Below are 24,387 nucleotides of genomic sequence, written 5' to 3'. Positions count from 1 at the left end.
TGTCCGTCCCGCGCGGCCGCCTGCGCGCACGGTCCTGGTCCTGCCCCTGCCCCTGTCCCTGCTCCGCGGTGCCGCGGCGGCCGCTCCCGCCCCGCCCGCCATCACGTCCCCATCACTGCCGGTGTAAGAGTGCCGCACCTCGGCTAGCGTGAGAACATCGGCTGCGCTCTGACCGGGCTCCGGCGGCTGACAGGGAGCGGGGGCGGCAGCCGCAGCACCGAGCGGCTCCCGCCGGGGTGCAGCCCCAGAGCCCGGGGCCAGCCGTGCCTCCCGCCCTGCCTGTCAGCGCCCCGGCCGGGACCACCGTGCCTCCCGCGGGGGGCGCGCGGCGCGCAGGCTCCTCCCCCCGCCCAGCGCGCGTTGGTACGGTCCGGCCGCGGCACCGCCCCTCTCCCTGCACCGCTTCCGCCTTTCTGCCCCGCGCCGCCCGCCATGGTGAGAGAACCGGGTCGCGCGTCGGGAATCCGCCGGCATCCCGCGGGAACGGCACCGGGATGCACCGGCATCCCGCGGGAACGGCACCGGCATCCGCCGGCATCCCGCGGGAACGGCCGCCGGGCATCCCCCCCGTCCCACCGGGCCCGGGAATCCCGGCAGTCCGCCCACATCCCTCCGGGCCCTGGGCCCGCACATTCGCGCCGCGGGGGCTGAGGGCGGGCGGGATGCGGGCCCGGGGGTTGGGCAGGGGCACTGACGGCCTGTCCGCCGCCCGCAGGCCAAGATCAAGGCCCGAGACCTGCGCGGGAAGAAGAAGGAGGAGCTGTTGAAGCAGCTGGAGGATCTGAAGGTGGAGCTGTCGCAGCTGCGCGTGGCCAAAGTGACCGGCGGGGCCGCGTCCAAGCTGTCCAAGATGTGAGTGGGGCCGGGGGCGAGGGCAGTTGGGCAGGGGCCGCCGAGTCCCCGGACACCGTGCCTGAGAGCCGTTCTCGCAGGCTGTGGTGGCTGTGTGCTGTGGAAAAGAAAAACCTGAAAACCCGCGTGCGAGAGGAGCACATCTCAGTAGGCCCGAGGGCCGTGCGTGTCTGTGCTCGGAGGAGCTGAGCTGGGCGCTGCCGGTTTGGCTGCAGTGGGGCTCAGTGTAAGGGCTCCGGAGCACAGGCGGGTTCTGTACCCGGGGTTCAGCCCGTGGAGCTGCTGGGTTCTGTACCCGGGGTTCGGCCCGTGGAGCTGCTGGGTTCTGTACCCGGGGTTCGGCCCGTGGAGCTGCTCCTGCACGGTGTGCTCACATCCCTCTCTTTCCCACCTGCAGCCGAGTGGTGCGCAAATCCATTGCCAGGGTGTTGACTGTCATTAACCAGACCCAGAAGGAGAACTTGAGGAAGTTCTACAAGGTAAGAACAGGCGTTTTCCATAAGTGGCCTTCACAGTCTTGCCATTCACAATTACAGAGTTTGTGGGAAGGATTGCTACTTAAACTCAAAGAAAAACTATAATTTATGTTCAGAATAAAGTTCTCTGGTCACGGTTGCTTTTTAAATATTAGTGCAAGAGTTCTGCAAGCTTGGTGTGAGTCTGCTTTTGCAGGAGAGTCCTCTGGCAGCATCCCTTCTGTGGGGTGGACTTGCTGGGAGATGTGGTTTGCAGAAATGCAGATACTCTTTATTTTCAATTTGATCATCTCGCAGGTGACCAAGAAATTCTTTAATTCTATATGGCTCTGTAATTTTTAGAATATCACTTCCTGGAGTTTGAATTAGATCATATTGGGTGGGGAAAAAAGATCTTTACAAGAGGCGCTGGATAAGTGGGGCTTGTAAGATTCGGCCTTACTTAAACCTGAGTCAGAGCTGCTGCAAAAGTTAAAGCGCAGCCGTGATTCCCAGTGGAGAGGAGGCTGCTGAACTCCAGGCTGCAGTGATAGTCCCAAGGAGACGAGGCTGGGGCAGGAGCTCAGCTCACAGCAGTGTCTGAGCTCAGCTGCTGGGTGTCTTTGCAAACAGGGCAAGAAGTACAAGCCCCTGGATCTGCGGCCCAAGAAGACGCGGGCCATGCGGCGCAGGCTCAACAAGCACGAGGAGAACCTGAAGACCAAGAAGCAGCAGCGAAAGGAACGTTTATACCCGGCCCGGAAATTCGCCATCAAGGCATAGCCCCGGGCCAGCTGCACTCGAGGCATGATGGCTCATTAAATGGAATTTGCTTTGGAAGTGTCACTGGTGCTTTATTTGGGGGTGGTGGGTAAAAAGCCCATAAAGGAGTCATCAGCTTAATGGAGGGAAATGGGAGGGTTCACAGAAAGTGTGCAACTGCTAATGAAAATACAGACCTGGCAGTTTATTTTCCTCTGAGGAACAGGCAGTGAATGGGTACAGATGTGTGAGGCTGGTTCATCCAAACATGTAAGAAGTATTTAATCTGAGATTGGTGTAGAATGGAAGCTTTTCACAAAAGTTGGTAGTCAGTCGATATTTATCACTATTGATCACAGTTTAAAATTTTATCTTGTGCCAGTGTTAAAGGGTTAATAGAAAAAAAAAACAATTAGCTGAGGGATTTTATGGGACATCATGGAAACTTGTCAGCACTTGGTTCAGATCCCTGGGCAGCTCCTAGCTCCTGAGAACCCCCTGGGGGAGGGATAGTGTCAGACCAGGTGTTCTCTGTGTGGGTCTGGTGCTGCTGAGGCCACGTGAGCTCAGGGTATGAAAAAGAACTGAACTCCACAGGTGGCACCTCTGAACCCCCAGGGCATCCGTGGCCTCACAATTCCTCACTTCTTTATACCTGCAAAGCACAGCACGGGTTAAATGGTTTGTCTTTGTCCCCCATGGAGTTCTTTGGGACTCAGAGATGGAGCTGCAATTCCAAAAGCCTTTTTTGGTTCTGATTGTGAGGGAGAGTTCCACAGTGCTGCTGGAGCGTGAGGGCTGCAGCACTCATGGTTTGTATTAGTGCAGCCAATGCATTCAAACATAAAAAAATCCCTATCCATTAGGGAGTTCCTAGATTGGATCCAGATTCTGTTTAGGAAAAATATCTTAATTTTGCTCCCTCAATTAAGGATTTTTAAGCCTCAAGCTAGTTTTATCCAGAGGGGCCTAATCACCTGCAGTGCAGGGAATTTTCCCTACATGGTGGCATTGCGAGGGTGGCTGTGCTGTGATGTCACCTGGGCTGTGCTGGCTTTGTCCCTGTTTGGATGGGGTGCACGGGACGTGTCTGGCAGGAGAGGAGCGGGGCTGGCACAGCCTGGGCCAGGCAGGCTGCGTGTGGGAACAGCTCCTTGGCTGGGCTCTGCTCCCAGGCAGGCAGGCAGGGTCACAGGGGCTGTGTCTGTGTGTCCTGCTGGGGCCCGCAGAGCTGCTCCAGGGGAGCATCAGGTGCTTGTCCCCCAGGAGCAGGAGCACCCTGCCAGGATCCCAGATCTGCACACTCCCATCCAGGAGCCCGATGCCAGATGGAGACGGGAGAGGGGCCGGTCCCTGTGCTGGGAGCAGGGCAGGCTGGGGCAGGTGGTGCTGCCAGATCATGCCTGGCTGCATTTGGGCTTCTCTTGGGAGAGCTGTGTGCCCTGTGCTGCTCCAGCAGCACGGCTGAGGGGAGCCTGGCAGCTCTGCCAGTGTTCCTGACAGCACAGCAAAGCAAACAGGGCCCAAACTCTGCCTGCAGACTGGTGAGTGTCTGGGTGTGCTCCAGGTGTCACCTTCCATCCCAGCCACAGGATCACTGCTGAGAGAGGATCTGCTGTCTCAAGGATCCGGTCAGTACAGATCACTGGCAGGCCAATCAAGAGGGTGGGAAACACAAAAATGGGGAAAAACCCCAACTGAGCAGGCACTGAACATCCAGGGGCCGTCCCCATGCTGAAATGGGAGGCAGTACTGGAGAACAGCTCAGGCTTCAGTTCGTGCACAGCCCCCAGTAGCCATTGGAGGAGGTGAACATGTTTCTGGCACTGCACTAAGCCCCGGGGCTGAATTACTCCATGTACCCATAGCTGTGTGACAAAACCAACCAGTCTGGCCCTCCCATCAGAGCTGCCCTGTCCTGTCACAGGAGACATCCTGCAGACAAGCAGCCCTTTAAGTGACCAGGAACAACAGAGTGATTGATTGAGAGGACACGGAGGTGAAGTGATGAGCTTCCTTCAGGGCACAGGTGGAGAACACTCTTGTTCCTGCTGTGAGAGCAAGGCAGAGCCTGTCCTGGCTGGGGTCTGGGTGGTCTGTGCTGGTTCCCTCTTTGCCAGCCAGCCGCAGAGGGTGCCCATGCTGCCCCTGCTGTCAGGGCTGAGTGGGAACAGCTCCTTGGCTGGGCTCTGCCTCTCTGGCCTTGCTGGTCCCCAGAGGAGGGGGGCCAGGGGCAGGAGCCCCCAGGGAAGGGCCACTCACTCCCCAGAGCACCCCCATGTCACACTGCCTCTGTGGGGACCACAGCAGGTCCCCTGTGTCCCTGCAGGCTGTGGGGTCGGTGTGGGACCCCGCCGTGCTGCAGCGCTGACCCCGCAGCGGCCCACGCCAGCCCTGGGTTAACACTGGTGTTTGCAGAGCCTTGGAAGCTCAAACTGTTCATTTGCTCCTTGTAACTGAAGACATCCCTCAGCACTGGAGAGGTTTCCTGGGAAAAGATGTTCTTCAACAAATAAATAATTTCCCGGGTGGGGATGAGGACGGAGGAGCAGCTGCTGGCTGGCTGCAGGGCACGGCCCAGGGCTGGTGCTGCTGCAGAGGGAGCCCTGGCCCTGTGCCCTGGAACACATCCAATGGGACCAGATGTTTCTGTCCAGCACAGCAGGACCGGCCCCGAGCGGATGGTGTCAGTGGGAGCTGGCAGCACCCACTCCTGGACCCAATTCTGCATCTGGGGCAGGGCCTGGAGGCTGGGAGGAGGGGCTGCACGGGGCAGAGGCAGATGTGAGCTGTATAATCACAGAGTCCTTTAGGATGGAAAACACCCTCAAGATTGAGTCCAACTGTAAACCAAATATTGCCGAGGAAAGCCTAGCACCCACCTCCCTTGGCCAGTGTTTGCTGCAATGGACAATCCCCAGGTCTCCTAACACTCCTGGCATTGCCCCTGTCACCGTTCCTGTCACCTTCCTCTTCCAGGACGGTCCTTGGCTGCTGCCCTGAGTGCTGCCACAGGGCTGACCCTGGTTTCTGCACGCAGTGGGACATGGAGGGACATGCCAAGCACTTTGTGGGCAGGGAGCTTGGGAGCGACCACCTGTGCCCGCCCCGGTGCCCTCGGTGTGCCATGCCTGGCACAGGGTGCTGGGAGAGTTGGCCCTGCGTGGCTGCGTGCGAGCAGCATGTCTGGTGCAGCTGGGACCACAAGCCCCAGGCTGTGAGGCCTGGCAGGAAAATGCCTCATCCTGCTGGCCTTGCAGATGGCCTGGGTCTGCCCGGGGCGGCCGCCCGCGCTGGCCCTGAATGCCCGTTTTGTTGGCCACTCTGGGGGAGGACTGGCCCCGCACTGCCCCGGTCCTGCTGCTCCATGAATACGGGCAGTGTGTGCACACAGACACAGCACTGCAGGGCTGGCCTGGGGGCGCCCGGGGCTGGGGGCTGCTGCCTGCTGGGGCTCCTGGCTCCCAGCCAGCCTGGCTGAGCATCCCTAGGGAGATGGAGACAGCCCCTGCATCAGGCTGAGCAGAGCCTGGCCATGAGAGCCCCCCGCTCCCTGCCATGCCATGCCATGCCATGCTGTGCCAGGGAAGGGGTGTGTGCAGGTGTGCCCTGCCAGCCCGAGGGGCTGCCATGGTGAGGCTGGGTGCTGTGGAGCTGGTGCTGTAAGCCTGGGAAAGGTTTCTGTTTCCACTGGTGAGTGAGTCAGCGGCGGCACCGCCAAGCCCATGGCTCCCCTCCCTTCCCTCCGGCCACCACCCACTGCCCAGCCCTTCCCACAGCTGCTTGGGGTCGTCAGCCTTGGCACCTGTGTCCCCATGTCACACCACGTCCCCGCACCTCCCTGCAGCTCCTGGAGTCTGACCAGAGGCCCCGGTGGCACCAATGTTCTCCCACCAAACATGTCCCAGCATGGGCAGCAAATGGGTGGGGGCACAGCACGAGGGCTGTGGCGCTGGCACTGAGCCTTCTGATCCCCAGGGATGACCTGGGGGCGACTGGCATGGCTGGGCACCATGTCCCAGGCAGAGCCCTCTGCCAAGCCCCTGGTCCTGGAGCCTGGCAGTGCCCAGACAGCTGAGCTGCAGGGGATCCAGGTGGAGGCAGCTCCTGGATGGGGTGGAGCAAGGACTGAAGTTTTGGTGCACCCTCAGTGGTGCCAACAGATTGCAACCATGGCCAGGATGCCACCTGCCCACTGCACATCCTGCCCACCCAAAGAGTGGCCACCCCCGGCTCAGCTCAGCCCCGAGACAGCTCAGCCCTGGGCTGGCACCGTGGCGAGAGCAGGACGCCAGGAAGGAGGCAAAACCACCGCGAGCAAGCCAGCCCGGCCAGTAACTGAGAAGGGGGCGGGGGGATCAGGGCTCGCTGCCCGGCTGCACCGAGGACAGGAGGAGATTTTGGGCACCAGGGCCACCTGCCCAGATGGCCTCAGCTGCCCTTCCCCAGGCGCCACATCGCTGTCACGGGGGCTTCGAGCACCACAGCCCCCCAGCATCCCTGTCTCAAGCTTCATTTGCTGCTTGCTGCTGAACTGAGAGATTTTAATCTTTTAATCACGTTATGAGCCGAGGTGGTGCCGGCCACGCACAGGAGGAATGTCTGGAAGTCAGCAGCTCCTGTCGCAGTGGGAGCCCATCCTGCCCCCACCCACATGTCCCCATTTGGGGACCCTTGTCCTCCCCAGCCGGGCTTGTCCTGCAACTGAACTGGGACCAGGGGCAGAACGTGGGACCAGAGACCAGGACCAGCCATCGGGGCCAGTGCCAGAGCAAGGATCAGCTCACAAAGGGCTGCTGGGACTGAAACTCCCCACCACAGCCCAAAGGGCCCAACACGAGGCAGTGCTCTGACCGTGCGGGTTTCATTCCTCCCTTCCCGTGTTTTCTGAGCGAGGGGAGCAGAGGGGTGTCCGCAGCCCAGCCCAGCACAGCGCGGAGCCACGGCAGCCCCTGCAGAAGAACAACAAAGCCCTGGAATTAGAGATGTGCTGGGAGTTTACTTTACCACAAAAAAATGTCAGAAATCCGTATTGTTTGTACAGGGATTTGCTGGGGATCGCTAGATAAAAGCCGGGCAGGGACCAGTCAGGGGGAAATGTCGGCCGGCTCCTTTTTGGTGGCGAGGACCCACGGCCAAGAGAGGGGGCAGCGCATGGCCAGCGTGGGGCTCGGGGCAGGGCAGGGCAGGGGAAGGGGCAGAGGAAGGGGCAGGGGAAGGGGCAGGGGAAGGAGAAGGGGCAGGAGCAGGGTCAGAGGCAGGGGCAGGTGGTGCCGTGAGCCAGAGGAGGACCTGGGAGCAGCGTGGGGCCGGCAGAGGGGGAGCCAGCCCACTCCGCAGTGGGAAACATTTCCGCATCCCGGGACACGGTCGGTGCCAGCCCCGCAGCACGAGGCGCCCGTGGCCAGCGGCCGGTGCGTGCGGGGCCCGGCGGGGCCGAGGGGCCGCTGCCCCGCGCACACGGACGGGAACGGGAGGGCGGCGCAGCGGGGGCTGCTCTCACCCGGGACCCCCGGCAGCTCCCTCCGCGCTTGCCAAGCCCTGAGCAGCGTCGGGGCAGCTGCTCGCCGTGCCCACGCTCAGCTGCTCCGCGCTCCCGAAGGCTCTCGGGCCGCAGCTCAGGCTGGGCAATGCCAAAGCTGTCCCCAGGACCCGGCTGCTGTCCCGGGTCTGTCCCGGGACCCTCCTGCCTCTGCACTGCCGTGGGACCGTGCCCGTGCTGCTGGGGGAGCGTGGGGTGCCTTGCAGATGTGCCTGCAAGGTGTGCAGCAGCTGTGACAGCAACCCCTGGCACTCCTGGCCGTGGAAGTCGGGTCAGTGCACAAGGATGGCGAGGGACAGGGACAGGGAGGGATGGGGACGGTGAGCACCCACCCTGCCCACTCCTCCCTGCCCAGCTCCAGGACAAATGACAACACACACAGCCCGCTCTCACATCTGTTATGTTTTAGTACTGCTCATGTCTAAAATGACCAAAACCAAGCCAAGCGCTCGCAGCCACTCGCTCTGCCTCACACGGAGTGAGAGGCCCGAGGGCTGCCCTGTCCAGTGCTGGGTGCGGGCAGGTGAGAGGGCAGGGGTGAGAGCAGGTGAGAGGGCAGGTGAGAGGGCAGGTGAGAGGGCAGGTGAGAGGGCAGGTGTACGGCTGGCTGTGCAGGCAGGACACCCCAGGCAGGCTCCTCCACGCCTGCTGCCGAAGGGGACTTGCACGGCTCCAGTGAATGCATTTAAATAACAAACTCATGATCAGCAAAAGCAAAGGCATCTTAACCACACTTCCTAAAATAGCGACTGGCACCTGTTCCCGGCGCCTGGCGGTGAGGGGGCCCGCCCGCCCCGCGGGGCTGGGCGCGGGCGGGGCACGGGGCTGTCCCGGCTCTGGCACGGCTGGCAGCGATGGATGGCACACACGGTGCGCGGGCTGGGGGCAGTGCAGGAGGCGCTCAGGGCGCTGCTGCAGGGCGGGCGGGCGGTGCCAGCAGCGGCAGAGGGATGCGGGGCTGGGCTCCTCTCCGTGTCCCCGGGGAGGCGATGCTGGCCCAGCTGCCACGGCCCCGGGGGCCACGTTGTCACAAGGGTGGGTATCTGCTGGGGGCTGCTCTTACGGGCTCCCCCTGCCCTGCAGCACGGTGGGCATGGTGCAGGTGATGGCCAGAGCAGATGGGGAAGGCTTTGGGGTGGAAGCCGAGCTCTTGCCACAGCCCTGGCTGGAGTGGGGGGGCCAGGGCCAGGCTGCGTCAGGGTGCCCCAGCCAGGGTGGGTGCAGGAGTGCAGAGGGACCTGCCCGGGCACTCAGACCACGAAGCTGAGCCCGTAGGTCATCTGATGGCCGTTGTCCCAGGCATAGAGCACCTTCTCCTTGGGGTTGTAGTCGACTTGCGTGGTGAAGGAGTAGTGGTTGAGGAAGGGCAGCCGGAGCTCTGCCTCCGTGTCTGTGTGCGTGTCGAAGGCATAGGAGATCTGCCCTTCCTTCTGGCTGTAGGTGTCCACAGCATAGAGGATGCCACAGATGATGAAGCAGTTCCCGTAGGTGTTGCGCTTCAGCCCCGTCTTCCAGGTGGTTTCCTTGCGCACCGAGAGGTCCACGGGGTCCAGCCGGCTGAGGACGATCACCTCCTGCTGGGAGTAGTCATAGTCCACCGAGGGGTAGATGACCCAGAGCCCGCTCTCATCCACGGCAAAGTCGATGTCCGAGTGGCCCCTCCACTTCCAGGGCGTCGTGTCCTCGTACACCACGTCGTGGAGCTGCGCCCAGCCTGCCACGTAGCGCTCCTTCAGGTCGTACTTGATGATGTTCTTGGTGAAGGCACGGTTGTAGTAGAAGGCCCCTCTGTACACCACGTGCCCCGTGCCAATCCAGTTGTAGGGCAGCTTGTAGAGGTTGCTCCAGCGGCCTGTGGGTGGGTGGGAGAGGTGTTGGGACCCTCCACAGCCCAGGGGTCCCATGCACGATGGCCAGAGCATGCTGGCAGCAGCAGGGGCTTTGTGTCACCCTTGCTGCCCTCTGGATGCTCCCCTCAGCTGCCCACCGCCCCAGGGCCCAGCACAGCTGGTGTCACCCAGCACTGGGCACCCACCTAGGAGCAGCCGGGGCCCCTGTGCCCACTTGCCCGCTTGCTCCTCACCCTGCTTGAAGCTGTCGAGGCTCCTGAACTCCACCAGGCTGTTGCCATAGTAGTAGTTGGTGACGTAGATGCGGTCATCCTTGGCTGCCGGGTCCTTCATCCAGGCCCCCTCGTTGCGCCCGTAGCTGTGGTGCTCCCGGGGCGGCTCCACGGACTCGATGGTGCCTTCGCACTCCGCCTCCTTCACTGGGTGCGAGGGGGAGGAAGAGGAAGGCTTATCCCTGCCCAGGCAGCTGACCCCTGCTCCTTCCCCGTGGCAGATTCCTGCTGGCTTAGCTTGGCAGGGCACCGGCAACGCGGGGCTGGGTGCCCCCGGCCAGCCGCCCCCGCTCACCCACCTCTGTTCGGTGTCTCGGGGTCCCCGGTGCTGCCGGTGGCCTGCCCGAGGGCGGGGCCGGGGGGGCTGCGGGCGGTGCTGCGGGGCACCGGGGCGGTGCTGGGCACGGCCGTGCTGCTGGGCACGGTGCTCTCCGTCTGGGCAACAGCCTGGGCTGGGCTACCCTCGGCTGGCGGGGGCGGGGGGCCCCTGTCCTCCTGCTGCTCTGACACGGCTGCCCCTCTCACAGGGCCCTCTGCGGGGGGACAAGCTGGGGGTCAGTGCGTTTGCAGGGGCAGGTCCTGGCCCCCCTCGGTGAGAGGTGCCCTCCCAGGCCCCCATCCCTGCCCTGCTCCAGACTCACCGCGGCTGCCGGCCGGACCCTCTGCCGCTCCCGCCTGCCCGACCTTGTAGTAGGTGATGCCCCGGACCACAGTCTGCTGCTGCACCAGGGGCTTGGGCTTGGCCGTGGGCTGTGACCCCACCTTGGCCTTGGTGTTCTCCTTTTTGGGCTTTTCAGGCTTCAGCGGTTTCTCCTTGGGCGCTCGGGGGGCTGCCCTGTCCCCCAGCGCCTTGCGGGTGCTGGGGTACCGTCCTGCCTCCTTCTCCCGGCCACCTGTCGTGTCCTGGGGGGCACAGCCCGGTCAGACCCCCTGCCCTCCCATGCCCTCCTCTTCCCTGCCACCACCGTGCCAGGCAGGGGGCACAGGCACCAGCCCAGGGGTTACCCCAAGGATCCTCCACAAGCCTGGGGGAGCCTGGCCCTGCCTGGCAGCACCCTGCTGTGCCTGCATGTGCCCAGGGGTACCTGTGCCTTGGGGTACCTGTGCCTTGCTCTCAGGGATGGCAGCTGCATCCTTCTGCAGCAGCTGGTAGCCCAGGTTGGAGATCTCTTTCTTGATGCTGATCATGATGTCAGAGTAGTTCTCGTAGCGTTTCATCTGGTCGCTGAGGTGCTGGACACTCTCCTTCATGAAGTCATTCTCCCTGCTCAGGTTGGTTTTGATGGTCTGCAGGAGAGGAGAGGAGAGGAGAGGCTGGAGCCCCACTCAGGGGCTCACAGAGGGTCCTGAGCCGTGCAGGGGGAGCACTGTGGGGATGGGGCTGCTGGAGCTCGCTCACCTCCTCCAGCGTGTTCATCTGCGCCACCACCTTGCTGATGTAGGAGTGCACCTTCATCAGGTCCATGCTGTACAGCGTTCCCTCCAGCAGGTCCACCATGGCCTGCAGCTGCAGGGGGGACACAGGGATGGGGCCCGGGCTAAGGGCTGGGGCACGGGGCAGGGACACGGCAGCACAGCATGGGGAGGGGGTCTGGCCCCCAGTCCCACCACAGCACAGATACCTTGAAGAGCTCAGGGGCCTGCTTCTTCAGCTTCTCCATCTTCCACTCGTTCTCGCAGGGGTTGAGCGAGGAGGGGGGCGCGGTGCAGGAGCACCTGCAGTCAGCCCCCGAGCTCACCGTCTCCACGGTGTAGAAATCCTCCACGCGCGCGCTGCCGCTCCTGACGCGGCTGCAGGCGTCCTTGCTCAGCGGCCGCAGGATGCACTTGCAGCGGCAGTCGGAGCCCTCGGACGTCATCCGGACCTGGTCCACATCCCCCAGCGCCTGCAGGACACGCGATGAGCCCGGTGCCCACCCGGGTGTCCCGCAGAGCCAACCCCAGCAGACCAACACAGCCAACCCCTCACTGCTGCTGGCCCAGAGATCCCCAGTGCCCCTGGGGCTCGTGGCTGTGCCCAAAGGAGTGAGGCATTGCCTAGTCCCGAGCACCCTGTCCCACTGCTCTGCAGCTGGGCTGACGGTGAACAAAGCCCAGGGACCTGCTCATCCCTGCAATGCTTTGTGGCCCAGGTACTCTTCAGTCTCATTTCTGTGGCTGCTTCCCAGCCTCCAGCAGGGATGGTGGTAAGAACACCCAGCAGTGTCTCAGTGAGCAGGGATGGTGGTAAGAACACCCAGCAGTGCCTCAGTGAGCAGGGATGGTGGCAAGAACACCCAGCAGTGTCTCAGTGAGCAGGGATGGTGGCAAGAACACCCAGCAGTGTCTCTGTGCCCCCACAGTGGCTCCGAACCCACACAGGGTCCGTTGTTTGCGGTGACATGCAGCCACCTCGGGGTGAGCTCGGCCCCTCAGTCTGCTGCGATGGCCCGAGGCACAGGCTCAAGGAATCCCTTGTTTCCACACATGGCCCTGATTCACGCTCCAGAGCCCAGGGTGCTTTTCGGCTGGTTTAGCTCATTTCTCCCGCTGTGCTCAGGAACAGGGGAGCTGAGTCCCTCCCACCCCCTGCCACCGGCTGTGCACCTGCGGGGGACCCCTGGGCTGGCAGGAGCGTGGCCAGGCCGCTCTGGGTGTCCCACGGGCGGGGATGAGCCTGCTCCAAGCACCCCGGAGGGTGGGAGAGCAGGGAGAGGCAGTGCGGTGACCCCGCAGGGAGAGGGCTCTGCCCACAGGGACTCTGACTCATCCTGGGAAACGGAACGGTGGCAGAGCTGGGAAACAAGTTGAGCTCTGGCTCCCGGTCCTCCCCGGACCACAGCGGAGCACAGAGCGGCGTGGGAAAGGGCAGAGGCCCGCGGGCTCCATGTCCTGCCCCAAGGCAGCACCCAGGGCTGCACAGGGATGGATCCTCCTGCTGTGCTGGTGGCACCGGGGGTCCCTGAGCTGGGCACGGACCCCAGCTCCCCACAGCCCACACGGGCCAGGGGCTTCCTCCCCTTTCTGAAGGGCTGCAAACCCTCACACATTTTGCATTTCAAAAAACCCTCTTTCGTTCAAAGGGAAACCAGGTCCTGCTGGCTGAAGGGAAACACCAGGACGCCAAAGGGCTGTAAATTGAGCAGAATCTAATCAAGCTCTCAGCAGGGAGCGGGGCAGGGACCCCCTCCCCAAACACCACCTCGCCAGGCTCGCACGTCCCCGGGGCCCCTGACCTCTCCTGTGGCCACTGGCGCTTGTGCAAACAGGCAGGACGGTTCCCAGCCCGGCCGCACACCCAGCAGCGGCCGGAGCTGTCCTGGGGGACAGTGTCCATCCCTGTGCTGCCCGGTGAGCACACATCCCTGCGGGAATCCCGTGAGAGATGCTCCCCACTGCAGGCCCACTTCAGTTCCGAGCTGGGGTCCCCCGTTCCTGGCAGTGCCCAGAGCAGCAGCCCCCGGTGAAGGCGCCGCTGTTGCGGCACAGCCCGACCCCGGCACAGCTGTGACCCCCCTGCTCCCAGCGCCTCCTGCAGGGCAGGGCTGCAGGAAGCTCGTTCCTGAGGGAGCCGGTGACCCTGGGCTGTGCATCCCCTCCCTGCGACACTGCACAGCGGGGAGGTGTCCGGCGCACAGAAGCTCTCCAGGGCACCAAGGGCCAGCCCCTTCCCAGAGACCCGCCCGGCTCCGGCCGCGCCCGTCCCGCGTGGGCAAACGCGCTGCGGGTGCCTCCGCACCGTGCCCGGGCCGCCGCCCACCTTCAGGGGGCCGTAACACTAAACCTCGCCGTGCCGTCTGCCAGCTTCCCTAAACAGGAACTGCACGCTCTATTTATACAGAAAAGCCCATAAGCAAGGAAGTATTAAAAACCAGGCTCCCACGCAGGGAGCCTCTGTGAGGGTCCGCGGTACCTCGGCTGGTGCCCTCTGTCAGCCCCTGCCCGGCTGTGCCCGGCTCTGCAGGGACAGCCCACCCCAGGGCACGCACAGGCGGCTGGGGATGTGGGTGCAGAAGGCAGCCCGTGCTGCTCTGCTTTCTCCAGGTGGAATCTGTGAGCTCCCCAAGATGGGGGCTGATGCAGCCCTGCAGGGGCTCTGGTGATTCTTTCCCTGGATCCCCCACTTGCTGCAGACCCCAGCGCATGCTGCTGGCAGGTGGCTGCTGCCTGTCCTGCTGAGCGGGTCCCAGCTCCCCGGGGGCTGCACACCCATGGCTGGTGTGGGAGAGTGTCCCTGCACTTTGCCGAGGGTTTCCTCACTGCAAGTTTTATGAGCTGGGTAATTTTCCCGGTTTCCGGGACCTCTTGCAAGAGCATCCATGTGAGCACAGAGTTTGTGACATTATTTGGAGAAAGCGGGACCTTTGACAATGACCCTTGGCCAGCTTTTAGGCTGTCCCTTGGCTGCTGCCAGAGGACTCGTCTCAGAGGAAAACACGCTGTGTTGATAAGCTGCCGCTCCACACGCCTCTGGCACAGCTGCCGGGAGGCAGGTCCCCGTCACGGGAGGGAAACCATGTCACCCTCCTCTTCTTCCTCCTCCCAGGCTTGGCACAAGGTGTCAAACACGTCCTGCAGCTGAGGCAGAACGGTGCTGGCAGGGCTGGGCCGTGGCTGACGGGGGCCAGGCCCCGGGCGCTGGCGCTGCTCGGGTGTCCCGTGTCGGTCACGGGGACACAGCCGTGCCAAGCGCTTGTGTGGCACACGCATGCCCACGATGGGATCTCATTGAGAACACACCTCTGAGCACAGCAGGCAGCACCTGCGGGGAGGGAGACGGCACCGCGTGGATCGCTGAGTCCTGCCAGCATCACCCCTGGCACCCCGCCGGGAGCCCAAGCAACAGGGCATTCCAGGCTTTGGATATCTGTTCCAAGCTAAGTGCTGCCCGACAACAGCTGCGTTAGCGTCGTTTCCCACCAAATGTCTTGGAAAATCCCGTCTTTTTAACATTTGGTGATCCTAGCAGTAGCTGCTCCCACCACCATTCCTCTGGGCTGGGTCCCGGTGTCCCTGCTCCGGCTGCGCTACGGCCACTGACCCCGTGGGAGACGTCTTCCAGCTGGAACCGAGGGCTCCTGGACGCACGGGGAGGCCGGCTCCCCCCGCTCCCGGTCCCGCTCCCGCTCCTTATCCCCGCGGGGAAGGCTTGTCTGGGCTGCTCTCTCTGGCACGGAGCCGCTCATTGCAGCGCCCATCACCGCAGCGCCGGGGCTTGGGCACCGTCCAACCGCTGAACGCGCCCGCAGCCCGGGTCATTCCCTGCGCCGAACCCCCGCCCGCTGGGAGCACCGGCACCCGAACCGGCCCTTACCGGGACCCCCGCCCGCTGCCCGTGTCGGGCCGCGCCCCCGCCGCTCCGCCCGGGCACAGAGAGCAGCGACCGCCGGGGACACTGGGCCGGTCCCGCAGCGACGGGGCTGCCCCTGCCCGCTGCCGACCACCGCCGCGATCGCTCCCGGCCGCGATCGCGATCCCGGTCCCAACCCCAGTCGGTGCCGGTGCCGGTCCGGCCCGTCCTTACCGTGGCGGCGCCGCGCACCGCGGCCAGCGCCGGGAGCAGGAGCGCGGGGAGCAGCAGCGCCCGCATGGCGAGAGCGGCGGTGACCGCCCGCACCGAGCGCCCGCTCCGCCCGCCCCGGCCCGTCCCGTCCCGTCCCGGCGGCGGGGAGGAGCTGCCCGTCCCGTCCGCCCGTCCGTCCCGTCCCGCCCCGCCCCGTCCCGGCGGCGGCACCGGCCCCAGCAGCGGCGCCGCGGCGCGGGGGCGGCGCGTTCCCCCCGGGAGGGGCTGGTCGTGCCCGCCCCGGGGCTCCCGCCGCACCGGGGCTGCCTGGTGCCCCGTGCGGGGCTGCCCGTCCTTCCCCGGCCTGGCCGGTCCCCCCCTCCGAGGGGAAGGCGGTGTCCCCGGGCAGCCCGCTCGGACCCCCACCGGGGCTGTGCGGTTTCCCCGGGCTATGCCCCGTGCCCGGTTTCGCCCCTCTCTCGGTGCCCCGTGCCCGGTGCCCGGTTCCCCTCTCCCGGTGCCGCGGGCGACGCTCGGGGCTCGGCCGCCGGGTGCCCCCTGGCGCCCCGCCGCTCCCGGTGCACCGGCCTGGGGGAGCCCGCGGGGCGGGGCGGGGGCTCGGGGCGGGCCGGGGGCGCGGCCGTCGGGGCCGGGCCCGGCTCCCCGCGGGCGGCGCTCGGACTACGGCTCCCGTGGTGCCCCGGGGGGGCGGGGCGCGGCCGGCCCGGCCGAGCGCGGCGCGGCCCTGGCTGTCAGCAGCGCCCGAGCGGCCATGGGGCAGCGCGGCCGCCGGGGCCGCTGAGACCGCCGAGCCCCGGCCCGGCCCGGCCCGGCCCGGCGCGGCCCCGGCGCCGCCATGGAGCTGGAGCCGCCCGCGGAGCTGCCGGAGCCCCGCGCCGCCAGCAAGGGGCCGCCCCGCAGCGGTGAGTGCAGAGCGAGGGGTCCGGGCGGGCCGGGGGCGCGGGGCCGGCGGTACCGGGGGCTCCGCCTGCCCGATGCGGGCCCGCAACTTTCCGCGGCCGCGGGGCGCAACAAAGGGCCGTGCCCGCCCTGCCCCGCTGCCCCGGCCGGGGCCGGGACCCGCTCGGGGGCACGCGGGGGTCGCCGCCCTCAGCGGTGCCCTCGGCCGGGGCGCGTGCCCCGCGGATCTCGCTCGCCCGGCCGGAATCGCCTTTGCCCCGGCAGCCCCGGTGCTCGAGGGCCCGCGGGGTGCGTGCGGCGGCGCGGGGCCGCTGCCGGCTCGGTCCGGGCGCGCCGGGGCTGCCCCGCGGTCCCGCTACCGGCGGCGTGTCCCGGCCGTGCCCCGCGGCTGCTCCCGGTGCCCCGCGGGTGTCTTGGCTCAGCCCCTGGAGCCGGTCCCTGCCCGGGGTTTATGGGCACCATTTGGGACCCTTTTACACTTCCCGTATGCAGATGCCGCATCTGCACTTGAATGTCCCTGCCAATTTTTATGGTTTACAATTGCATTTTACCATCTTAAGGTACTCGGGTTCTCTACAAAGGGTTTGCTCAGACAAAAGAGGCTTTTTATCAGGCAGCATCCTCGGTTTTCGAGATACGGGCGGTACCAAAAGATAGGCAGTGTGGGAACGGCAGAAATAGGCATTGCTGTAAGCGCCCTGATGTGTAACGTTGAGTTGTCCCTGGAAGCACTTTATTCCTCCTCACTTAATTAGATGTCCAATTGGATGAAAGACACTTAATACTCTTAGATACTTTAATAACACTCTAATAACACTCTTAATGCTTTAATATAGCCTTAATACTTTTTGAACTTTCTGATTTAATTTGTGAAGTGTCTGTTGCTTTAGTGTCCCTAAAAGTACAACAATATTAATGCTTTGTCTGCATTTGCTATTTTTCCCACAGATGTGGGATTTTGAGGGAAATCTCTTTTGATTAATCAGATTAGCTTTAAGAGTTTTTTGCGTAGCTGTTTCTTGTGACAGATGTACCTGTGGCTGTGGTTAGTCTTTTGAATGGGTGATGTAACAACCTTTTGCTACTTTGCCTTCAAAAATGTGAAATACTGCTGCGGTGTTGAGACATTGCTTGACCTTCAGTCTTTCTAAAGCCTCTGGGGGAGGAGCAGGAAAGATTGGGTTGTTAATTCATGGTTTTATAAAATACCTGCAAATGATAATGGCACATGAAGACTCTGAATAGTTCGTTTTCTTAAGAAAGATTCATAGTGCTTCTGATACCTTGAGGAACAGCGTCTTAATAAAACCAGTGAAAATTGTAGGAGGACAGAGGTATAAAAGTCAGATTGTATTCTTGGTGTTAAAATGTTAATGTTAAAATCATTAATGAACTTAAGCTGTGCACGTGGCTTCTGTGTTAACCCAGAGTAAACTGCTGCAAGTTTATTGGCGCCTTCAGTGAGAGAAGCCTCAGGATAACTTTGAAATGCAGGGTGTAGTTTTATTTCAGCAGTTACAGGCAATTGCAGCCTCATTATTTGAGGGGACACTTGACGTTCTTAGAATATAAGATGATGGTTTTCCCTTGCCAATTTGAGTACTTCCTCTTCCATGTAAGAAACATATTTTGTCATTGAGCAAATCAATAGCCACGCATAAAGCCAGTTTTTTTTAAAGCAATTTCATTAAGGCATTCATTTTTCTTGCAGTAGTAACAATTATTTCTCAACAGGGTCCCATTTAAGATCAGTCTTGCTATAGCTTCAGTTGGCATCTTTTTCCTCAGTGAATGAGACATGATGGCTTTTACATAGTTTTAATTATTTAATGTCTTAGCTAAAATAGGGACACAACAGATTAGCTAGAATTAAGGTAGCTTTGGACACTTTGTTGTGTTCTGTGGTCTGGAAGACAAGATTTATCGGGAAACTAAACAGAAAACTTGAATTTTGTGTTCCCGTAAAACTATCAGAGTTTCAGATGGGCAGATTACTGATCTGGATAAACTTCATACCAGAGAAGACAGGAAAGTTGTCAGAGCACAAAGAATGTAAGGTTCTCAAAGAAAAGTCCCTTTGCCTGCATCCCTTCCCTTTTCCACAGCATTCCCAAACTTTACTGGCACACACTGACATTTTTAGTGGTTCTTTATGCTTGGTTGCTTTGCATCTGATGAGATAAGCCTTTGCTTAACAAAGACTATTTCATTGATATAGTTGGGTCTTAGTTTACTTGCTATAAACATTTCTTTGAAGATTTAGGAAGAAAAACAAATGGAGTTGTCGAATGGCAACGCTGCTGAAGTCAAATGTCTCTGAATAAACAAGAAGCTACAGTGTTATTTCAGCTCAGTGTTGGCTTCTTGAATGTGGATGTCTCTTGCTTTTGTAAATAATAATAGTTCAGAACCCTATGCATTATTTTCTCAGTACTGTGGTGGGAAGTGAAAGACTTGTAATTTAGGAACAACTTAACTCCTTTGTTTGATTTGATGGCAAAGATGGAAAAATACCTCTTGGTATAAAGTTGGAATTTGGTATTGATGGCTTCTGTAGATCATTAATCAGGAAAATGGGTTTATGCATGCCTTTTTGTGCTGAGCAGGACTAGTGCTGTATGTCGAGCAGATGCAGTGTGTGATGTGGCACTGCAACAACAAGATTTTTTCCCTGTTTTGCTATAAAACAATTTAAAGATACTGAATTATAGAAAATGAAGGAACTTTCCCATCTGGGAGACTAATTCTTGATTGTTGGGAAGCAATAGCTGTGTTTCTGTCCTGCCTCTGGCAAGTCCTTTGTGGTATTTCTTTTTTTGGTGGGGAAAATGTGCCAGTGGTTTATTGAATTACTGTTCAACTTCTACGTGGTAGAGCTTTGAACAGATGCATTTACACCAGCATTCTGTGAGAATGGGAGCACAGTTTATCCTGTTGATAAACTGCCTATTTAAATAAAGCCTTCAGCAGTGTAATCTGGTAATTCTAATTAAGTCATTTACATAGGGAATTGGCCCAGGGTTTCATCAGATGGCTGCTGGGGAGCTGAAATGCATTCTTTCCCTCCAGCTGTATTAAACCAGCCTTTTGATCCTGTCCTTTTTTTAGCCTTTAAGCCAAAGTGGTTATCACTGTGCAGAGTTAATTGAGAAAGGGAAGTTGGGGGACAAGGGGACCCTTTGAGCTTCAGCTTTGGTCTTAATTATTACAGTTCTAATTACATAATTAGAAGACTTCCAGATTTTATGTGTTGATAAAAATGATTCTGTACAGGTTTTGTTAGAAAGAGGAAATACTCCACGGAGAGGCTGGCTTCAGTGAAGTTCTTTATTGGTAAATGATTGCCAATAACTTATCTTGGTAGCAGTATAAGCCTGGGGTATCTGAGTTCTCCCCAGCACTTTGATAAGGAGGTTTCATTTACCCAGGGTGGACCTGCGTCCTTCAGAGAGCACAAATTACATGTCCACCTTCCATTGCCTAATCATCCCAGCTGTAGGCTTGTAGAGGTGGGGAAATTTAAACTTAGAGAAATGTCCAGTCAGTGTGAAAGATTCATTTTTTAAGCCCTTTTTTCCTTTGTTAAAAAATAAAAAAACCAAAAAAACTAACAAACCAGTAAAAATCTATCCCAGCTCCAACACCAGGCTGACTGCAAACTGCTGTGATGTCCTTGTCTGGAAATACCTCCCAGCTGAAACTTGAGGGGAAACCTTCAGTAGATTTTGTGGGAACATAATCTGGACTGTGGTGTCCCTCAGAGAAAATTCTCTTGCTGGATAAAGGCTCCGCAGCTGTGCCTGCAGGAGATGTGGGTGCAGTGTCTGCTCATGGTGGTGGGCTCCCTGCCCTGCTCCCAGCCTGCAGGTGCTGTACCCCTGGGCTGTGCATGAGCACAGGGCTCCTGGCAATGCTGGGTTTATTCTGATTAGCTGCTGCTCGGCAGCCCAGGGTTTTACCTGTGGGAATTGCTGCAGAGCCCTCAGGTCCTGAATCCAAGTGATTGAATGATGGCTGTCGTGGTTGTAGTACGAATTTGTAAAAGAACTCCGAGTCTCTGAAAGTTCTGCCAAACACCAGCTTGTCCTCCAAAAATCTCTTCATTCAGTCTCACAGCTGTAGCTTTATGTTGTTTGGCAATACTTACAAGGAATTATTCCTAAGTATGTTGTTTCAGATGTCTTGTGAGTGCTTTTGCCAGGAGGCTCTCCATCCTCTGCCCGTTTTATCGGCAGTGCTGAGGAAATGCCCTTTCTGTGGGTCACAAGCAGGGCTATTCTTACCTGCACATTTACTGTGCTCCTGGTGGTGTACAGAACTGAAGGGAGCTGAGGAGAGGTGCCAGTGTTGGGTACCAGTTTGCTGCTGTGCCAGGCTCAGGGTGTGGCTGCTCGCTGCCTCCTGTTTGCTGCTGCTTTGTGAAGTTTTCTTTGCCCAGTTCTGTTTTCCTGCTTACCTGGCACTGCCAGCTGGGTCCATCACCTTAACACTTGAGCTGACCTTTAGTATTTCACTTGGATTTGCATAAGGGCTCTGCTCAGTGAACTGTCCCTATCACAGGATGATATCCATAAAAATGACACTTCCTAGTCTTGAAAAAAATCCCCAGGCCCATTGGAGACATGTGAAAAGGACACCCAGCAGGAAGAGAGGCCCATGGCCTGAAATATTCATCAATCATTTTCCTGGCACCAGGAAACCAATCAACTCTTGTAAGGGGAGAGAGTAATCAATCACACGATGTGGGAAACAGGGATTGCTGGCCCTGCCAGAAATGTCCCTTCACGGGGACAGAGGGAAGGGGCTGCGTTGGTCCTTACTCACGAGTGGTAACTTACACCCAGCTTTTGTAAAAGGCAATCTGTGCACACCGCGGGCTGTGCTGCATCACTGCTCCAGCCTGCACTCACGGTTTTGTTTTCAGTAATGTGGAGTTGTTTTCTCCTTAGATCTTTTTTAATTTACCTCTTTTCCGTGGCTGGTAGGTGAAGGGTTTGTTTCCTGTTCCCAAACCTCTGTGTTCTGAAGTGGCAGGTCCAGCAGCAGCATGTTTTTATCTAGAAGATCAGAATTTTAAAATTTTGCTCTTTTTTTTCATGAAACGACATAAGTTTGAGACAGCTTCTATTGTAAACTGGTACTGGGGAAGAAATGCACCTCTGGGTGTTTGACCTCTTCTTCTATCTTTGGGTTTTGCTAAAAGAAGTATATGTACATTGCCCAATAATAAGTGAACTGTAATTGTCAACATCTGTAGGATATTTTATTGTAGGATAGGGATTATTTGAATTCCAGTAAGAGTTTAAATAATAATTTGAAATTCAAATAAGAAATCCTACAAAATATTCTAGTAAGCTGCTATAAATTGGAACAAGAGACCTGTGTATACCTTTTCTTTTTTTTCCCTATGAAAACCTCTGCAATAATTGCTCCATAAGAAATGCCATAATCATGGCAAAATAAATGGCAGTGCCACAGCCTTTCTCATCTCCTTCAGCCCAGCAGACAGCAGACCATGCTGGGATGATTTTTCCTGGGGAGAGTGAGATATTTCAGGTGTGGCCATGGTCCCTGGTTGGGTGGGGTGCAGGGGGACCAGCCCTACCCACCACTGCCCAAGCAGAACACCACCATCTGTGGAGCACCAAAAGGAAGAATGCAAATAGATTTCATGTAGCAATGTATGTAACAATTATTTTAAAATTGTAAAACTTGTAATCATATGTCTTCCAACATAGATTTTAAAAAAGACAAAACTGTGTGTTGTCTTTTCATGGAAATCAGCTAAACATGAACTGCTGTATTATTTAAGTTAGATTAAAAGTCAATTCCAATTCAGATTGTTCTTCAGAGCAGCAGTGTATACTAAATTCAATCCAAAATTAATTTCTCATTGAAAAGATTAGGAGCCTTCTTTTTAAAAATGTAGATATTTTTCTGCATTGAAGGTAATTTTCTAGTACAAGTGGAGACAAATATCCAAATGTCAGGAAGGATTTTTCTATTCCGAACAGCATTTTTCTGTCTGTCAGACACTTTCTGATGTGCTTTCTAAGATGCTTAGATGTGTTACCACAATTAAAAGCTACTAAGAGATGTGGCATCCTGCAAAATGAGATTACAGCAATAGGCAGCTGTGGCTGGCATGAGCCCCAAGGAGAAAGGGAAGTGTTTCTGGAATTGCAAGCAGCAGGAGCTAATGCGGTTTGCAAACACGGGAGACAGTGGCAGAGAGGTGGTGGGGAGAGAGAATCCAATTTCCCTTGATTCCTGCCCGTTGGTAATCCCTGTCCCTGGGAGGCCAAATGCTCAGTGTGAGCCTTTCACTGCAGCCAGAGCCGGGGTTCTGGTGCTGGTGAGAGGGCAGTGCTCAGGGCTCTGATTGCTGCACTGCATGAGCAGGATGCTGGAATCAGTGATGGAGGGGAAACCTGAACTCTCAGGGACTGGGCAGTCACTGCCGCCACAGCCACGTCCAGGTGGCCTCACAAGGATGGGAGCCACACCTGTCTCTGTTCAGGGGTGGTTCTGACCCAGTGCACTTGCCTCTGGGAATGCTGCCTAATTTGCAGCAGAATATGATTTCTGCCATATTCTGTGTATCATAACATGCTGTTATCTTTCAGGAGATCAGTAGTAATCTGCGTTGATGTTAACTCTTGAAAAAATGGCATCCCTTGTATAATATCAGTTAATTCTGCTTTTTTTTAATGTAGGTAATTCTAGTGAACTCTAGATGGATTTTGCTGAAGTGGTATTCCTTATGTTGGCCAACACTTTATCAGCTATCAAAAAGTCAATAAAGAATTTCCCCAGATTTACAGACTGATTATGCAATTGATCTTTCAATATTGGAGTAGGCTGGGCTGCCTGGTAGGCAAAACCCAAATAAACCAAAACGTCCTCCAGGTAGAGAAGATGCAAAAATCTCGTGCCCAGGGACAAAGGCAGTGTGCTTGTGGGCTGGGGTGCTGAGAGGCACTGGGTGTGAAACAGAGACATGATCACCTTCTTCTAGGACAGGCTTTTTTCTTCATCATCATCACTTTTCTAAAAAGCATTGGTGCTTGACTGTGTTTTCCCTTTTGGTAGCCTAAAAGCCTGAAATAAGATGCCAAATGTGCATGAGTCCCCTTTAGAGGAGTGAGCCTGCTGAGAGCTGCCCTGAGTCTCGCTGGTACCACGAGCTGGCTCGGGGGGTGCTCCCTCCACAGCGCCCCATTTTCCAGGAGCAGAGCCTGCTGAACCTCTCAGGGAAGCAGCAGCTTTCCAAAGAGCGCTGTGCCCTGTCCCAGAAATCACAGAGGCTCTGGAAACCCAGCCCATAAGGTATGTGGTAATGCTGATAGCAAGCAAGATGCATCTCCTTTCTGCTTTGATTGTTGTGCCTCAGGAGGCACGGCAGGAATCCTGTGACTTTTGATGGCATCAATAAATCAGATAGCATGCTGACAGAATTTTACTGGAATGTAAACAGGCATTTAAAATAACAATGTTTGTAGAGACTTTATTTAGGAATACAGTGCAGGTACATGGAAGATGCATCTCTGTGTAGGTTTCCTTTCAGTTTTGTTGGTAAGCAGGAACTGGGATTCCATGTAAATGAAAATAAGTAAAAATATTTATCAGGAGATGACCTTATTTCCCACTCCTCTCTGCAAACAGTGTGTGTTTCCAGCACTGAGGTGAGACAAGCTCTACGCAATGTAGGGGAAAGGGGAGGAATGTCTCTGTATAGTAAAATTGAGCTGATAAGGGATAATGAATCACCTTCAGCTCAGCTCTGCTGCGTAGTAGCTGCTCTGGGGAACTGCAGGCTGGTCAGCCTTGTCTCAGCCCCTCAGTGGGAAGGGTATGGAGCAAATCCTCCCAAAAGGCTTCTCCAGGCACTTGAAGGACAGGAAGGTAATTGGGAGCGTTTGCTATGGGTTTGCCAAGGGGAGAGATCATGCCTGAGCAACCTCATTCCTTCTGTGATGGGATGACTCATGGATGAGGAGAGAGTAATTCTGTCATTAACCTTAGCATTAGGCAGGGCTTCTGATGCAGTCTCCCATGTCATCCTAGCAGGCAGTTTGGGTGCAAACCTGGGCTGTTTTGTTTTGTTCAGTTGGGTTCAAGCACTAACTGGTGGCCATTGTGCTGTGATTGTCCTTGGGAGTCAGTGTTGGGGCCGACACTACTGAGCAATTTCATCAGCCCTCAGGATGGTGGGATGGACAAACCCCTCAGGCTTGCAGATGACACCAGG

At 58.1% G+C, this 24,387-nt stretch overlaps 4 protein-coding genes across 4 annotated transcripts in view; 2 read left to right on the top strand and 2 right to left on the bottom strand.

Moving 5' to 3' along the window:
- SCAI (suppressor of cancer cell invasion) overlaps positions 1-434 on the bottom strand; it is a 38,733-nt gene extending 38,299 nt beyond the window's left edge. Inside the window, exon 1 of the mRNA XM_036394207.2 lies at positions 174-434. Coding sequence (XP_036250100.1) covers positions 174-434 — 261 coding nt within the window. The remainder of the gene's footprint in view (positions 1-173) is intronic.
- On the top strand, positions 177-2,147 carry RPL35 (ribosomal protein L35). Its single transcript, XM_036394182.1, has 4 exons — positions 177-435; positions 716-852; positions 1,250-1,331; positions 1,941-2,147. The coding sequence occupies exons 1-4, from the start codon at positions 433-435 to the stop codon at positions 2,088-2,090; spliced, it is 372 nt and encodes a 123-aa protein (XP_036250075.1). The 5' UTR covers positions 177-432; the 3' UTR covers positions 2,091-2,147.
- Positions 2,148-7,998: 5,851 nt separating this feature from the next.
- On the bottom strand, positions 7,999-15,341 carry OLFML2A (olfactomedin like 2A). The gene is made up of 8 exons (XM_036394185.2): positions 15,237-15,341; positions 11,356-11,619; positions 11,133-11,240; positions 10,835-11,020; positions 10,375-10,636; positions 10,033-10,266; positions 9,695-9,880; positions 7,999-9,463 (listed from the first exon to the last, which is right to left on the bottom strand). Exons 1-8 carry the CDS (start codon positions 15,300-15,302, stop codon positions 8,862-8,864), a joined length of 1,908 nt encoding a protein of 635 aa, XP_036250078.1. The 5' UTR covers positions 15,303-15,341; the 3' UTR covers positions 7,999-8,861.
- A 727-nt stretch (positions 15,342-16,068) lies between these two features.
- NR6A1 (nuclear receptor subfamily 6 group A member 1) overlaps positions 16,069-24,387 on the top strand; it is a 72,488-nt gene continuing 64,169 nt past the window's right edge. The window contains exon 1 of the mRNA XM_036393925.2: positions 16,069-16,138. Within this exon, the coding sequence (XP_036249818.1) occupies positions 16,072-16,138 (67 nt within the window). The 5' untranslated portion in view covers positions 16,069-16,071. The remainder of the gene's footprint in view (positions 16,139-24,387) is intronic.

The sequence above is a fragment of the Molothrus ater genome, chromosome 20 (genome assembly GCF_012460135.2).
Source record: "Molothrus ater isolate BHLD 08-10-18 breed brown headed cowbird chromosome 20, BPBGC_Mater_1.1, whole genome shotgun sequence".
Classification (NCBI taxonomy): Eukaryota; Metazoa; Chordata; class Aves; order Passeriformes; family Icteridae; genus Molothrus; species Molothrus ater.
This window is presented reverse-complemented; position numbering and strand designations above follow the sequence as displayed.

Bases quoted from the DNA above. Each gene is read 5' to 3' on its own strand.
- RPL35 (XM_036394182.1), top strand. The intron at 853-1,249 runs GTGAGTGGGGCC...TCCCACCTGCAG, and splicing joins GCGTCCAAGCTGTCCAAGAT to CCGAGTGGTGCGCAAATCCA. The intron at 1,332-1,940 runs GTAAGAACAGGC...CTTTGCAAACAG, and splicing joins ACTTGAGGAAGTTCTACAAG to GGCAAGAAGTACAAGCCCCT.
- OLFML2A (XM_036394185.2), bottom strand. From the start codon at position 15,302: ATGCGGGCGCTGCTGCTCCCCGCGCTCCTGCTCCCGGCGCTGGCCGCG. The intron at 10,637-10,834 runs GTACCCCAAGGC...TGTGCCCCCCAG, and splicing joins TCCCTGAGAGCAAGGCACAG to GACACGACAGGTGGCCGGGA. The intron at 9,464-9,694 runs GTGAGGAGCAAG...ACCCACCCACAG, and splicing joins CCTCGACAGCTTCAAGCAGG to GCCGCTGGAGCAACCTCTAC.